The sequence below is a fragment of the Artemia franciscana genome, chromosome 3 (assembly GCF_032884065.1).
Source record: "Artemia franciscana chromosome 3, ASM3288406v1, whole genome shotgun sequence".
Lineage (NCBI taxonomy): Eukaryota > Metazoa > Arthropoda > Branchiopoda > Anostraca > Artemiidae > Artemia > Artemia franciscana.
The window spans coordinates 48,798,663-48,816,443 of record NC_088865.1 but is presented as its reverse complement, the minus strand read 5'-3'; the positions used below and the strand labels follow the sequence as shown (position 1 = coordinate 48,816,443).

General features: G+C 34.2%; 2 protein-coding genes across 2 annotated transcripts in view; one reads left to right on the top strand and one right to left on the bottom strand.

Moving 5' to 3' along the window:
* Positions 1-17,388, bottom strand: part of LOC136025354 (uncharacterized) — a gene marked incomplete in the record, with an annotated part of 67,882 nt that extends 50,494 nt beyond the window's left edge. Inside the window, 3 exon segments of the mRNA XM_065701292.1 lie at positions 4,286-4,389; positions 9,430-9,614; positions 17,296-17,388. Of these exon segments, the coding sequence (XP_065557364.1) occupies positions 4,286-4,389; positions 9,430-9,543 (218 nt within the window).
* The window catches only part of LOC136025353 (tyrosine 3-monooxygenase-like), a 224,749-nt gene that overhangs the window by 25,305 nt on the left and 181,663 nt on the right, over positions 1-17,781 (top strand). The gene's annotated exons all lie outside the window — the stretch shown is intronic.

The window sequence follows — 17,781 nt, the reverse complement described above, 5'->3', positions numbered from 1 at the left end:
GCTGGCCCACTGGGGCATTTGACAGAATTCCTGTACGAAATTCTTTTTATTTGTCTTACTTTGTTTTTGCTGACGCAACTTTGCGTGTGGAGATGTTCCGGGTAAATTTTTGTGGGGATCTTTCTGCAGGATAAATTCCCGATGGGGATTTTCTACAGGAGAAGTTTTCCTTTGGCGAATTTTCTACAGAAGCAACTTTTCACTTGGGGAGGGAGATTTCAGGGAAAAATTTCTCCCAGAGGGGGCATTTCTGGAGTGTTTTTTCATTTTTCGCGTAATCCTGGTTGGCGATATAAAAAATTCTTATGGACAATTCTGATAAGAAAATTCTTCTTCACCTACCTTCATCTGTAAGAAAATCATTTAATTTTCAATTGTTTTTCAAATCATGCCTGAAATATTTCTCCGAGAAAAATTTATCCGAGAAATCCACTCTGTCAGTGGAAAGTTTCTTCCGCGAAACAATCTCCATGAAAAATTTCTCTTGCTGAAGATCCCCCATGGAGAATTTCTCACGTGGCCCCCCCAGAAAAATCCCTCAGACGTTTCCAACCCATTTAAAATTTTCCCCGGGCAATTTTCTCGGAACATCTCCACATGCAAAGCTGAGTCGGCAAAGAGAAAGTAAAACAAATAAGAAGAATTTCGTATAGGAATTAGGGCAAATTCCATGTACAATATACCCCCCCCCTTTCCCTGCAGAAAATACTATATGTAAACAATAGGCAAATTTCATAACTTACAGCTCTTTAACCAGAGGCTGTAGGGGGTCACATCATCCAAAAAGGCATAGTTATTTGACCTTTTAACTATGTTAGACAAAGGGCTATCTCAAAATTTCGGTCGGATTACTCTGGAAGAAATAGGACAGGGGAGGGTGGCTGACTAGTTACCCTCTAATCTTTTGTTCATTTAAAAAGGGCACTAGAACTTCCAATTTCCGTTACAACAAGTCACTTTCCAATCTTCTAGGACAACTGGTTCAATGCGATCACCCTGGTGAAAAAATTAAATAAACAAGCATTTTTGATCTTTCTTCTGGCAAAAAAAAAAAAAATAAATTCCAAAGTTTTGAAAGGGGAAGCTTAAAACCTCTACAGCATGTTTTTCTGACATACTGAATCATACTGAATATACTGAATAGGTGTGTTTTTCCCCTCTTTTCCGAAAATCACACATATTTGGTCAGGCGCGTAACTTTCGATGGGTAACATAAACTTAATGAACTTTATATATTTGACATCAGCATAAAGAGTAAATTCTTTTGATGCATATATTGTTATCATAATCCATTTTTACAGTTTTGGTTAATATCGGGTCGAGTTGTCCTTACTTACAGCTCGTTACCACCACATATTTGATCCTTTTTCTTCATTACAACGGCACTTTTCTCTATTTTAATACTTTTAATTCCGTTTTGAATTTGAAGGTATTTTTAGTGAGCTCCATTAATTTTTAATTATTTTGATTCATTTTAATGATTTTAATTAGTTTAACCTGTCTTACCTTATCCAAATACTCATAGAGAGCTGACACAAGATAACAGTGTTGGGCTATTATAAGTTTGACAGAGGTAAGTTATTATAGTACCTTTAGCTCAAACATTGCCCAACATAATCTAATATGCTATGTAGCCAAGCCACTCACTTCTTGAGTGTGTTCTGTATAATAATTAAGCATAAAATAAAAACAGTAGGCCTACCATTAGATTCCTCATTTTGTGTTCTTTTCAAATATCATATTTGTGTTTCTGAGATTGCACTCTTGCCCTATTGGAAAGAGCATAAAATAGGTATCTAATGGTACCGCTTTTATTTAATTGGGATGCGTTTTTTTTTATAAAGCTGCCAAAATAGAATGTTACCGTTATGTATTCACAAGTCTCAGCCCATTTCCGAACGGTTCTAAGAGTACATACCACTCGATGCCGTTTTTATGCTCTTTACGAATATAATAATCGCTTCTATTGCAAATTCAAATTTAAGCACTTTTTGACCTAACCTAACCTAAACTAATCTTATTATGAATAATTTGGGCACTGTGAAAATCCAGTATTATTTTGTTGAAAACGACCGAGGAAACAGCGCTGAGAAAACGTAGTATTATTTTGTTGGAAAACGATCGATAACTCATACTTTAATTGAAAATTCGTCATTTTTACGAGCTCAAAAAGTGCTTAAATATGAATTTTGCGATAGAAGCGATTATTATATTCGTAAAGACCATAAAAAAGGTATTGAGTGGTATGTTCACTTTATTGATAAGTCAATAATATGGACAGTCATATATTTACCATTCTGAGTGCTGCAGTAGCTTATCCCTGAGTGTCAGCGCTATAAGATTCAATACAACAAAGTCACGAACAAAACCAATCATCAATACAGCTTACCCTTTCTTTAATCCAATGCATTGATTCAAAAGAAAGTTAAGAAAAATTCCCCGCGACAGAAGAACACAAAGCCACAGATTTTCGGTAACTAACTGACTAATATTCTCTTCTGTATCAAACAGTTCGTGGTAACGAACTCTAGTAAGAAGCGACCCGGCTCAATAGTCAACGAAATTCTAAGAAACGGAATTTTGATACTAAAAGATACATTAAAAGGAATCGAATTTTTATGCCGATTTAAAAATATAAAAGTTTCATCAAATTCAGTCTTACTGATCAAAAGTTACGAGCCTGAGAAAATTTGCCTTATTTTGGAAAATAGGGGGAAACAACCCCTAAAAGTCAAAGAATTTTACATAGTTCTTTACTGTTTAATAAAGTAGAATTGAGAGAAAGAGTCAAACTTTAGCGTAAAGAGCGGGGCGTTGAGAAGGGAACAGTCCCTTTCATATACGGAGTAATTTCTGTTCGTTTTAAGTTTTAATGTCGCTCCTTACTTTCAGTTAAAAATTTTTTTTTTTTTTATTTAATTTCTCTTATCTGGGATGGTCTGTTTGCTCGCAGCCTCGGTCGATTGGCATCAACACTAATCAACAACCGAAATGGGAACCATGAGGATCCTTAGAGTTTATCCAAATTAAGTGCTTTTTTAAAATTATAAAGTGTTTTATATATAAAGTGCTTAATTTTGAATCCCTGGGGATTTGTAAAATGTCAATTGACATGCTGAGGCCAAATAGGGTTGAAATGTTTACCTACCGACTGAACAAAACAAATATGATTTGTTTACCGCTATAACGTGTTTACCCCTAGAAATCTCATTCTTTTTATCTCTTCGATTTTTTTAATTGTTATAAAATATAGATGAATTCCGTTGTTGTTTTCTTTCGATCAAAACCATTGCACTGAATCAGTGCTATTGCTGATTATCTTAATTTGCTTTTGAGTTGCGGCAGACATTAGTCTACATTATGGATGCAGAACAAAACTTTGCCCAAATTTTGAAAAAGGGGAAATATCTCCAACATCAAGTGATCTTAATGAAAATCACACCATCGGGTTCAGCATATTGTGACCCTTCAGGTTTCAAGCTCCTATATACACAAATGTGGAATTTTGCATTTTTTGCCAGAAGTGGATGCAAAAAGTCCGGTGGCACAATGTAGCCTTTGAGTTTTTTTTTATTCTCATTCAAATACATATATAAAAACAATACACTAAAAGCCAAATATTATTTTGATATTCTTAAATTTTTATTTTTATTTGTATTCTTATTATCTGATAAAACTATTAAAACTGTAAAAACATCCTTTCATTTTGGACCAGTAAAACACTTGATTGCTCCAACAACGAAAAATAATTTATACAATTAAACAGCTTAAGCCTTTTAAAGGGCCCAAACATTGCGCTGTTCATGGTCATAAGTAGTGCCCGCTACTGCAAAAAAAATACATAACGGAATATGGATATCTTTTGAATCAAAAATTGAATTCCTGATTTTCTTACTTTTTATCATATTATTTGGCTGTGAAAATTTCAACTTATTCAATACAAACAGTTAGATTTCATTTCGACTATCTTTGGTGCTGTATTTTATAATCAAATACCTCTTTTGTTGCTTTTCAGCTCACATTGATTTTCTGTAATTTTTTGAAAATCTTCAGTTTTAATACCTGATGGAACAAAGTACTAGTCACATTCCAGTAAATTCAATTATTGGCAATAGAACTCTTAATGAAGGAGCTGATCTAGCCCGTCAATGATGAATAATAAATAGCAAATACTGATACATTACTAATTGTATATATTAATCAATAATAATTTAATTCAAAACCAATAATAAATAATAATGGAAATGATCGAGATACAACAAAGAAAACAATTCTAAAAACTTACTCTGGGCTGCTAACATTACAAACATCGGGGCAGCATGGCAGACAACACGATAGCGACGATGGGGTGGGACCGACCAGCTGAATTACAGGAGTCATTATGTTGACCTGGAAGATTGCCTTTATTTAGCAGAAATTTACTGAAGTTTTAACTCTGATACCTTAGTTAAGTACCTTGTCAAGCCCGGTGTTATATATTTCAAAATATATAGTAAGGAATTGAAAGATGTAAACATTGCTGTTAGGCATAATTTTGTTCTGACACAAAATATCTCATTAATTATTTTTTAATTTATTTCCTAATATTAATCTTATGTTGATAAATTAAATTTTTAATAATCTTAAATAAATATCACCCCCTGAAAGAGCATGATTGTCAATTTAGACCTTTTTAGCGATTTTCTAGCAATCAATTTAACATCTTAGGGGCTAAAAATATAACAAGAACCAAAACCTTAACTTGTGGGAAGGTCATAATTCATTTTAGGTTTGACGATACTGGATAATATGAAAGCATCCATCTTGCGTTATCATTCTCTTTTTCGTAATTCTGGCAAAACCCTTGTTATACCCCAAGAGCACTACTTGTTGTGGGGAATATAGCAGATGAATTGAAAGAGATAAAACTTTACAAACAATTGTAAGCAGAAGAAAAAAGTTGCGAATTAGGCAGAATTTTATCCTGCCCTTCATGCCGAGCAAACCGGAAGGGAATCTGGTCCAGACTATCTTTGATGGAACATTCGGCTGGAAGCATCCATCTTACGTCATCGTTCCCTTTTTCGTAATCTTGACAGAACCCTTGTTATACCCCAAGAACACTACTTTCTGTGGAGAATATAGCAGATGAATTGAAGAAGGTAAAACTTCACAATCAAATGTGAGCAGAACAAAATGTTCAGAATTATGTACACTTTGATCCTGGCCTTCCTACCGACCGAACCAGAAGGCCTTCTGGTCCAGACTAAGTATTTTGAAATTCACATCAACTATTACTTAGAATAAATCTTATTAGATGGAGTAGATTTTCCTTTTAGGCACTTCTCAGTATGATTCATTTTATAGTTAAGAATTAGGCAGAATTTGATCCTGCACTTCATGCTGACTGAACCAGGAGGCCATCAGGTCCAGTCAAACTCTGCTGAAATCCCATCGATGGTTACTTAGAATAAATTTTTTTAGATGGAGTAGATTTTCTCTTTTTGGCACTTCTCAGTATGATTGTGCAATAGTTTCTTTATTATTTTAAAGTTGAGAACTAGGCAGAAATTGATCCTGCCCTTCATGCTGACTGAGCCAGGAGGCCATCAGGTCCAGTCAAACTCTGCTGAAATCCCATCGATGATTACTTAGAATAAATTTTATTAGATGGAGTAGATTTCCCCTTTTGGCACTTCTCAGTATGATTGTGCAATAATTTCTTTATTATTTTAAGTTGAGAATTAGGCAGAAATTGATCCTGCCCTTCATGCGGACCAAACTAGAAGGCAATATGGTCCAGACTAACTCAGCTGAAATCCATATCGACGATTATTTAGAACAAATTTAATTAGATGGAGCAGATTTTCCCCTTTTGGCACTTCTCAGTATGATTGTGCAATAATTTCTTTAAATCAGCGCATTATTAAAAACGATGTTTTTGAACACCGATCATTCGGCACATCCTCGCTCGGAAAATGGAGTTTCAGTGCCTTTTCGCTTAGATTGTGGAGCACCCTGTAGAGGCATCTGGCCAAACTGCTTCAACCCTAGACCTCAGACCTAGACCTCCTTCAACGCTTAGATTGTGGAGCACCCTGTAGAGGCATCTGGCCAAACTGCTTCAACCCTAGACCTTAGACCTAGACCTTCTTCAACGCTTAGATTGTGGAGCACCCTGTAGAGGCATATGGCCGAACTGCTTCAACCCTAGACCTTAGACCTAGACCTGCTTCAACGCTTAGATTGTGGAGCACCCTGTAGAGGCATCTGGCCAAACTGCTTAGAAGCTTATTTGAAGCGAAGTCCTGATGAGGTCAGGAAGGGAAATACTCTGCTAGGGTCTCCTGACGTATTGAAGAATGATAGACTCAAGGCATATTTACAAACTTTTGCTTTTATTTAAAAAAATCTGATTATCGTAAAGCTTAATAGAATGGACAGAAAAAGTTTATGACATCAGCATAGAGACTTGCTATCTGAACTTTCCATTTTCCATTTGTAGATTTATGAATTTGAATTTTTTTTTGCTTCAACTGAAAAACATCTAAAAAGGCTCACGGAAGAAAAACCAACACGGTCGTGAGAAAGCTATTTTATTCCAAAAATAAAATTACGCATCTGATAAAAAGCACTTTATTTGAGAGAAGAAGAATTGTATTTAAAAAATAATTATTAGAATTTAAATTATATTAATGAATATTCGTTAGAAATTGTTGAGCTATGCGACTTTATTAGAAGAATATCGACACGTTCCAATTCAAAAAGGCTTACGACCAGCTAACGGATCTATATCTTATCTTTGAGTGGAAATATTTTATGGTTAAAAATATTTAAAAGTAATTTAATATTTAAATTGTTGAAACGTTAGAGATAAAGAATTGCATCACCTACAAAAAAAGCGAAAAAGTCCATAAATTTCCTGTAAGGTTATAAAGTACGAAATATAAACATATTAAGTTAAATCTTTCAATAGGGGATGGCAGACTCAAAGCTCTTTCTCAGGCTTATTAACAGGTGCCTTTGATTTTAACGTTCGATGATTACAATTCTGATGACAGAGACTTTTTTAAAGCAAAAAAAAGAGAAAGAAATGACAAAATAACTTTTGAAAATGGTGTTTTCTTTCACCGACATTGGCATGCTAGGAGTTTCGGAGGTATTATTCACAGATATTAGGCTTACATTACAAGATAAGAATTGATTAAGAAAATGCAACACATAAACTAAACGTTTCGTGGAAACCTTCTAGTGATACCCCGTTGGTGGATATTAAACAATAATTATAGCATAATATGTAGCAAAAACATTTTGCTTTTGACTTTTTACATTGCAGCATCAGCCTCAGATCAGCTTCAGCTTGTTATATCAGCCTTATTTCTGAAGTTAATTACATTACAACTCTTAAATATCAGCCTTTAGAAATTTCAAAAACAATTTGTAAAACATATACTTACTGTACTCTATCTTAGACTTGTACTAAAAGTCGGAAGTAATTTTCTAAATAGTTAGCTTGTTATATCAGCCTTATATCTGAAATTGGTTACATCACAACCTTTAAACATTAGCTTTTAGAAAGTTTAAAAAAAATTTGTAAAACATATACTTACTGTGTCTTAGGAAATTTATGTAGTAATCCAGGCCTCGGTTATATTCTTATGTTGTAATATCAGTGCTGGAAGTTAGTTTATAATGTGAGTTGTTCATATATCTTTTTTGTTTCACTTTTTTATTTGTCGTTTTTTGTGTGTGTTATTTTTTAAAAACAACCTTTTATTTGTTTCTTTTTCTTTCCGTTTTTCGTTGTTTTTCTAAGAAAGGCTCCCGGGCGTGGGGCCGAAAGGTTCGGCATATTGATTTCTTTTTCAATGAAAACGTTGTTTTGTTCTTATTTTTTGTTCACTGCTTTGTTGAAGTTAAAACCTGATTGTTTTGCTTAATTTTTCGTACCACGTTTGTATAGCGTAAATTACGCAAGTATACTTTACCGTGTTGCCAAAAAAGTCGGTGTTTTATTAAAAACCACGAGGAAAGTTTTACGGGTGTACAGAAAAGTAGACTGGTCTTGGTCTACCAAAAAGGATGTCGAAAGGTCTTTCCGCTCTTCCCCCGTCACACAATTTCCCATCTAGACAACCCCCCAAGAGTGAAATTAACAAAAAGATTTTCCCTTTTCATTAAAGTCCAAGTTCGGTTTTGAGTTCGTTGATATTTATATAAATTACTTATACAAACGCGGTAGTTCACGATTGACTTATTTAATGATACGCATTAGTAGGCTTTCAATCAAGCCAATAGATTTGCGTTGTTCCAAGTGTTTGCCAGAAATTTTGTGACGCAAATCACTTCACACTGTGTTTTTTGCCAGCGGTTTAAAAGCCGCTACTATGAATCGAAGTTACCGCCTTAGGCGGTTGAATAATACACTTAGAATGCAATTAGCTTAGTTAAAGTAAATGCTGTACAAAGAATTCAAAAGTCAGAATTTAGGTTACTGTTTTTCATTAAAGGAAGACAAAAGCCTTAATTTTCAAACTGAGCGCACTAAATTGGTTTACCATCTGTTTCTAGAGATATTCTGAAATTTTTGAAAATTCAAAATAGAAATTGGTGTAGGTCTCCGTTATGGTTGGCATTATAGAACTTTGTGAAAATTCCAATTTGTGATTGAAACTGATGACAGTCTTAGATAAGACCCAGAAAATATGGATATTGTTATAATAATTAATTGGAAATTTAAAAAATAAACAGAATGTATCCATTGGAACAATCTTTCTAAAAATGAGAAAGGAAGAAGTATTCTGATATTATGCTAAAATTCCTTAGAGCCTTTTTCTGAAAAAAAAAATTACAAGAATTGAGAACTTGCAGAAAACCCTAATTATACCTAAAATGTACAAATTATTATGCTCTATCAAGTAACCATTTTCGGAAAAAAGCATGTAAGAATAGCACAAATGTCCTTCAGATAGACTCAGAGCCCTTATTTTATAGGGAGTGTGTCCAGGGTTGCCAGTTTAGGCGGGGCAATGCTTAAATGCACAAGTAGTATTTGGGCTACACGAAAAACTGTCACGAACCTGGATAATTCAAAGAAATTGCCTAGATGTCACCTAGATTAAAAAAAAACTTTTTTGAGTATTTCTATCAAAACAAGGAAAATACTTCCTTAGATTAAAAATTAGGTTTTGTATCTTCATTATAAAATAAAAAAATCCCCCTTCCTACATTCTTGTGAATCGGCACCCCCTGAAGGTGTTTGATTCTAGAGCCCATCTGTGCAGGCGAAAAGTAAATAAATAATTTTTTTTTACTGCACTCAATCTCTCACAAGCTTAGCACTGATAAAACATTGCTGTGCCATCATAGGTTACGATAAAAACCACCTGTTTATAATAGCAAAAAAAGCAAGAAAGAGATGCTAAATTGGTTTGGAAACAGGTGACTTACTTTATGATTGCTTGCAGCCTCGTTTTTGGTCGACGTGATTAATCCGTCGGAACTATCGAAAGATGATTTTTGAGATACGATCTCGTGGGTTCCCTCGAGAGCTGAGTCAGGCATGTAACATTCCTTGGAAAAAAAAATGTCCGCTGATATTGTCTTGCACGTCAGAAAGACTATAAATATTTTGGCTAGAAAAAGATCACTGAAAAATTAAAATAACTCGAACTAAACCTATACAGTAATAATATTTTTGGTATAAATAATATTGATTTATTGAAAATCATTTTTTATATATTAAGTAATATATTATATTGAGTTACAAAAGTATACTGATGGGATAATATACATAATAAATATATATTGAATAATATACTGAAAAATATTTCACAAATACAATAAATAACTAGCGAAATTTTTTTCTTAGTAAAATATGTTTAGGCTATGTAAGCTAAAAAACCTAGAAGGTTTTTTTATTTAGTTTTGGTTTAATTCTACATTTTATTTGCGTTTTGTAGTGCTCGCATTTTCAAGGCCACATTTAATTTTTGAGGTTTCGTCCCTTTAAAGCGCCGAACTGTCAGTTTACACCATTTCGGTGGATTTTAGGCCAATTTTCGTACGATACCCTATTTAACTTCTATATGAAAGATCTAAAGCCGAACTGGCCAGTCATGGCAAAAACAAAGAGAGAGAGAGAAAGTAACCTCACGATGTAAAAAAAGGGACCACGGTGAGTAGAAAGAAAAAACGAAGCTAAAGCGACGCGGATATTTCACATGTATGAAACAAGGCGTTTTCAACGGCAAGAAAACATAGATAAAACTAGGATAACTCAAAATCAAATAAGATCAACACCAAGAAATAAAACTTAGTCACAGTAGCGACATTTGTATATATAAATGTTTTTGCTTTTATTTTTTGTTTTTGGATATTATTGAATTTTAGGTTATTATAGTTATTATTATTGTTTTCTTAGCGTTGAAGACGCCTCGTTTAATACAGGCGAAATATCCGCACTGCTTTAGTTTTGTCTTTGCCTTCTATCGGCAGTAGTCCCCTTTGTTTTCTTCAGCATGAAATTTCTCTCTTTTTGTTTTAATTTCTGTAGTCACGGCACTGACCTAGATTACAGGATTCATGTTCCGTTTAGATTTGGCGTATTACAAGGTAACAAAAAGATTAAAAGTAACCTGCTAAAATAGGAGAAAACTATCTTTCAACGCAGAACAAGAAAATGAAGCTTCATTTCAATTTGCAAATTCGTTTATTTTTTTTTTGTAAAAAGCCAAATTGAAATGCAGCCTTAGATAATGGAAAAGGAGCAAAAGATCGGGTACGAAGGCTTACCACCGGAATTACTACCTATACTTCTTCGTGTCAATAAGACACCTTCTAGACCCTGAGGACTCGGACATTCTCAAATTTAAAACTGACAGTTTTATGCGAAGAAGGAATTCTCTTCAAAATTGTACTTTTCACTGTCAAAAGTTGTGACTGGCTAGAAGCCCTACAAATGCTTTGCGTTGTTGAGGAGATGGTAGATTGGGCTGTCGAAACTTAAAACTCTAATCAAAATTTTTAATAGTAATTGACATTAGCAATACGGCCTATACATTCTAGGGTTAGACTTCGCTATGGTAAAAAAAAAAAAAAAAAGATAAAAAGACTTTGCTATGATAACAAAAAGAGAGAGAAAAAAAAGACTTGGCTATGATAAAAAAAAGAAAGAGGAGCGTTTTCCCACTGAAAATAGTTGCCTAAACATTCGTAATTGAATTTTAATTTTATTGAAATGCAATTATAATTTTCGCTATACAAAAAAGCATATTCAATTTCCTTTTACCCCTTGTTTAAGGTCAGATTTCAATCCTTTGATGGCGAGTCATATTGTCAAACAGTTCATGGTAACGGACCTTAAATAAGGAGTGACCCGGTTCAATAGTAACCGAAACTCTAAAAATACGGAATTTCGATACCATTAGATACATCAAAAGAATTGGATTTTAATGCTGATTTCACATATATAAGTTTCATCAAGTTTAGTATTACCCATCCAAAGTCAAGAGCCTGAAAATGTTTTCCTTATTTTCAAAAAAGAGGGGAACCCCTAAAAGTCATGGAATCTTAATGAAAATCACAGCATCAGATTTAAAGTATCATAGAAACGTGCTGTAGAGGTTCCTAGCTCCTATCTGAAAAAATGTGGAATTTTGTGTGTTTTGCGAGAATAAAGATCCAGATGCGTGTTTATCTGTTTTTTTTTTATTATTTATCCCAGGGGTGATGGTATCGACCCAGTGGTCCTAGAATATCACAAGATGGCTGATTTGAGCGGAAATTAAAAGCTTTAGAGTTTTTTTAATTGACCGAAAAATTCGAGGGCAACTAGGCCCCCTCCCACTTTCAATTTTTCAGAAGTCACCAGATCAAAATTTTGAGGCAGCCATTTTTTTCAGCTTATTCGAAAAATCTAATAGGTATGTCTTTAAGGATGGATTAATTCCCCAAGGTCCACAGGGGAAGCGCTGCAAATTATGAACTCTGTAGGTTACGTGGAAGGATCTTTCCATGGAGGATTTTTCATTCAGAAGAAAATTTTCCATGAAAGGGGCACTGGATTTCCCAGCATTATTTAAAAAATGAACAAAAATTAAATAAAAAAAACAAGCTTTTTCAACTGAAAGTAGGGAGCAACATTAAAACTCAAAACTAACATAAATTAGGCTATTACGTATTTCCCTCGTTAATACCTCGCTCTTTAGGCTAAAGCTTTTTTTAGTACTTTCAAAAGAGCTATTTATTCTTATTAAACGGCCTTTGTGGTTCAGGGTAATTCTTAAAAAATTGGAACAAAATTCAAATTCTAGAGTAAAGAGCGAGGTAATGACGAAGGAGCGAACCTCCTCATATACGTAATAATTTTTTATCGTTTTAAGTTTTAATGTTGCTCCTTACTTTAGTTGAAAAAACTTTTTTTTCTATTTAATATGTATTAAGTTGCCTGAATCACCTCGTAGGTGACGCTCACTCAGGTTGTTAAAAAAAAAAAAATGTAAAAAAATTATTTGGTTTCTTAAAAGTTATTTTTATCCATTTATTTATTGATTTTTATTATTACTTTAGTGGAATCTATTTAATCTACTTAATTAATTTAGTCCATTCAATCCATTTACTATAGTTTTTAATTTATTTATATTTATTTTCTTTTCCTTTTTACTATCCTCTCTGTCAGTAAGAGATTATTTTTTTCCTGGGTAAGTTACTCGTTTGTCTCCCCCTTTCTTTAAAAGGCCAATGAACCTTTGGGGGAATAGTAATCTAATATTTTATGTGTGTTTTATGATTTATTAAATAAAAAAAAACATGTTTTTTTCACTGAAAGTAAGGAGCAACATTAAAACTTAAGACGAACAGAAATTACTCCGTACATGAAAGGAGTTGTTCCCTCCTCAGCACCCTGCTCTTTAGACTAAAGTTTGACTCTTTCTCTCAACCTTACTTTTTAAAACAGTAAAAAAAAAAAATCAGCGTAAAGAGCAGGGCACTGAGGAGGGAACAGCCTGTGATTTGTTAAGATTCTTTGACTTTTAGGGGGTGTTTTCCCCTATTTTCTAAAATAAGGAAAAATTTCTCAGGCTCGTAACTTTTGATGGGTAAGGCTAAACTTGATGAAACTTATATTTTGAACTAAAGATGAAACTATTCAGCATGAAAATTTGATTCTTTTGATGTAACTATTGGTGTCAAAATTCCGTTTTTTAGAGTTTCAGTTACTATTGAGCCGGGTCGCTCCTTACTACATTTCATTACCACGAACTTTTTGATAAATCTTATCTTAATATTATCTTATCATAATGGTTCTGAGAAGTGGTGTCCCCATTTGAGGATGTTTAGTTTATTACTTAGAAGTTACATTTATGTAGGCCTAAAAATTGTTATTCAAATGTTTTAAAAGGTATTAAGTAGGCAAAAGATTTGGAATTACTCGGCTATTTTTGTCATCCAAAACATCCAAAATCGGCATAAACCCCCCTCTGTGTCCTAAGCGAGGTCAGAGAGAGATGAAAAATCAGAATCTTAACATTACAATTATTTGATGGATTCACATCACGCTTGAAAAATTCTATCACTTAGTATCCCATTTTCACCCTAGGTGAGGTCAGAAGGGGTAAAAATACCATAAGCAAATAATATATAATTATACCATAAGCAAATAACTTATAATACCATAAGCAAATGGTATTAAGTAGACAAAAAATTTGGAATTACTCCGCTATTTTTGTCATCCAAAACATTCAAAATCGGCCTAAACCCCCTTTCTATCCTAAGCGAGGTCAGAGGGAGATGAAAAATCAGAATCTTAACATTACAATTATTTGGTGGATTCACATCGCGCTTGAAAAATTCTATCACTTAGAATCCCATTTTCACCCTAGGTGAGGTCAGAAGGGTTTTCACCCTTCGTGGTAGCCTATCATAATACTTTAATAACATAATTGAAAAAATATATAACTCAAAGGTCTTTTTAGAATAATTCATGTCAGAGGAGACCAAAAATGATATCAGTAGCAGAAAATGTTGTCACTTAGTACCCCATTTCCACCTTAAGTGACGTCAGAGGGGGATGAACAATCGGAATCTGAATTTTGCAGTACTTTATGGATTGAAAGGGTTGTATCTTAATTTAAGTCTGGGAAGGCCAAAAATGACACCATAATTGGAAAACTCTGTCACTTAGTATCCCATTCCTACCCTAAACAAGGTAGAGGGGTTGAGAAATCAGAATTTTAATTTGTGCAGTGTTTGTACACATATGAACACCGAAATGTTCAAAAATTTGTTTTGAAATAATACGCGCAAAATGCCCCTTTTCCGAGAAAAGAGGGGGAGTTTAATTTCAGCAAAGTTTCTGCAAAAAACAAAAAGATTGGTTTAATCACATTAGTTATAGAGATCATAAAGGTCCAAAGAAAAGTTGAGGCATCTAGTTCCATGTTACTGGTTACCAGCAACAGCGCAGAAGAGGCCACTCTTTTTGCAAGTTCATCGCAGGCTTTCACAGTCACCTTTGCAGCTGCAGTGTATCGGTTTGAGAAGGCTTTCAGGAGCAGGTGGTATATCTGTTATAATGGGCATATAGCCGTTTGATGAAAGTTTTCAGCCCCAATATTCAGGTGCAAGAAATGTCGCTGCGCAACCATATCATCTTATGAAAATAAACAAGCAGGTAGTGGAGTTTGCAGTCGCAGGTGTTTGCGGTAAGAGTTCATCGTGGAGAGATCTATCCTCACTGGATATTACTAATATGAACAGATGGTTTCGGAGTTTAGTTAAGGATTCATCGGACCTGGCTCTGTACAAGTGCAAGAGTCTTTTCACCTGTCGCAATCAGTTGTTCTGTGTTTGCTGAAGAGCAGTAAAACACTTGGATTGCTTGGAAAAACCCGAATCAGCTGTGGAGTTCAGTGTTGAAGCTGTCCCTGAACCTTGATCGAGCATTTGCTGAACTTTGGTTGGGCTTATGTAACAACTTCTAGCTGCCATACCCGGGTGGAACAAGTCTCTGATGTATACTTAAAACCGTTCAACCGCAACGAGGCCTGGCAAAATACCAGAAGTTGTACCATAGTAAGCTGAAGAGCAGTCTTGCAAAGGAGGTAGAGCTTCATACTTGAGGTCTTATAGAAGTGAAATGGTACTCAGCTGATTGATTTCAGCATTTCACCACTAACCTCTAGTCTGCACAGTGTAGCTCGTTACTGGGCAGGTTTTGTAGCCAATATAATTCCTATTCCATGAAAGGTTCCTTTTCCATCGAGAGTACATACTTGAGGTCAACGATGTCAATCCAAAAACTGAATCAATCCATCAGTGGCCGATATTTTCAGTCCAGAAAACATTATAGAGACCGAGATTCTAGATATCCACTTCTTTTCCCTGAAAAATAGGTATTTCTGCACGGCGTATTTTGGGCGATTTTGGATATTGTATTAAGCGAACTTTTCTGAACATGTTGGTGCCTAAAAATTTCTGTTGCTCAAATGCCGCGTCAAAACCGTATTTTTACTAGACTAAAAAGAGAGATTGAATGTGAAGAGAAGCAGCCCTTTGAATATTCAAGGTTAATTTATTTCATTTTTGACTTTATGCGTCACTCTTTCATTTCACGCTAAGACTTATTTTTACATTTAATTTCTGTCACTTTTTAACTTGTTTTCGTAGGGTGCATAATGGGTGGATAAATATGGTGGATAAATATATGGGTGCATCATAATATAAACCAAAATGCAGTACTTTGCAGGAGTGTGACCGTGAAAAGCGGTGAAAACCGTTTTTTTTTATCCAAACCAGTATCATTGTTAATAATCTTTGTTACCCTTAATAAAATGGCAATCACACAATTTCTGGGCCTAATGTGAGTCAGAATTATCGGTGTGATAACAGCCGTTTCAAAAGGTATTATCGTTTTACTACTTGAAAAGAGCACTAGAACAGTAAAGATCGTTTGGACAGAATCTTATACCGTCCCAGAACCCATTCTTTATGATTAGTGTAAATATGTTACTTCAAAAAAGGGAGGTTTTGGGAAAGTGCCATCCACTTTCCCTTTTTAATTGGTGTACATTTATGCGATACTATGCATTATGAATAAAATTTCAGGTGAATCAACTCATTCAAGTGAAGCTATAAAAATTACTATCTATAATAGTCATTCATTTTGAGTAATCTGTGTATATGTTTAGGGGTGCAATGCGTCACCGGACCTAAAAGTATTGAGTCGAAAAAGGAATCTTTTGTACAGGTCCTTTTGATAGTTCTAAATATTTTACTTAAATGAGGCTTTTTCCAATTTTGCCCGAATTCTGATTCAATACTATGCTCGTAAAAAAAAAAAAAAAAAAAAAAAAAAAAAAAAAAAAAAAAAAAAAAAAAAAAAAAAAAAAAACGCGCATCCTTGACCACCCCATTAAGATGCAATACGAAATTTCGTCTGTTTATTGAGGTATCACTCCAGTGTTTCATAAGTAAAGAGCAATATCCCTCAAAGTATTGTTTTTTCTTATCCCCCCTACAGCTTTGTACAGAAGGAGAGGTCGTAGAACTTCCCCCTCTCCATTTAAAACTATCCGATAAAAAATTTCGGATATGGAGTTTCTTCAAAATAGTCAAAACGTCCAATAAATATGTCTCCGGGGATAGCCTTACCCCCGCAGCCCCAGGACCAAGGACCATAAATAAGCCAAACTGCCAATTGTTTACGTATAGGTCTTACAAGAGAAAAATGGGGGCTTGCTTGACATATTGGGTTTGGGATTAGCTTAAAACTTTTAGGGATTGTTTTCTGGACCCGAAAAATCCAACCATTTTTTTTTGTGGAAGACAGAGAAAGAGGACATGGGCGGTAAATGCGCCTTAATTACTCGTCCTATCTCTAATTACGCTGATTAATTCAATTTATTTACAATTTTTATTGTAATAAAAATCGTCTTGGCGCTTAACATTATGAGCTAATTTTAATTAAAAAGTAAGTATTGAGAACATAATCAAACATTTTTTCTCTCAAGCTTTTCTAATCGCAGAAATATTTTCAGATTAATAAAGAGAGAAGAAAGTTATAGCTGTATATTATAATAATATAGGCTATACCAAGAGGAGGTCATGGATCGGGATTTCCAGCATAAAATCCAAAAATCACAAATACACACTTGCAAATATATACCGGTAGGATCACCCAAAAACCGAAAAACTCCTTGATAACTCAAAAACAAAATTCTGGATAGACTCGAAACTTTTTCCAAATTTTAGTAAATATTTACAAATTATTTTAAGTTTGACTTTTCTGTTTAAACAACTTCAGATAACATGTACCTTCACGGATGTCCAAGAATACAAAGTTTGATGATTTGATTGTCCAATTCTCGGTTTGAGCTGTTCTCCCCCAGCCTCTACACAGCTTGAAGCTTAATGAGCAACTGGTTGACTCTTTGGAAAGGAAAATCAAGGATAGATACCTAGGTTGGAAATGTCCCAGGAATTTGGCCAAGTGTCATGTACTTTTGTGTGTGGTCAATTACAAGGGAAATTGGCTCTTAGCTAAAATGGCCGGCAATTGGATTTAAGAAAATGGGATCCCGCGATTGCAATGAATCAAAAAAGGCTTCTTTTTCTTAATGTACCAATGACAGTAAAAATTAAGTCTGATTGTTTGAATTTTACTGTAGTGCAGACATTTTGCTACATGGCATATGTAATCAAACAAATGTTTGAGTTTTTCTAAATTTTTGAAATATGAAGATTTTTATGTATATCCGTTTGTGTGTGGTTTACTAAAACGTAAATTTATAATTAAAATTT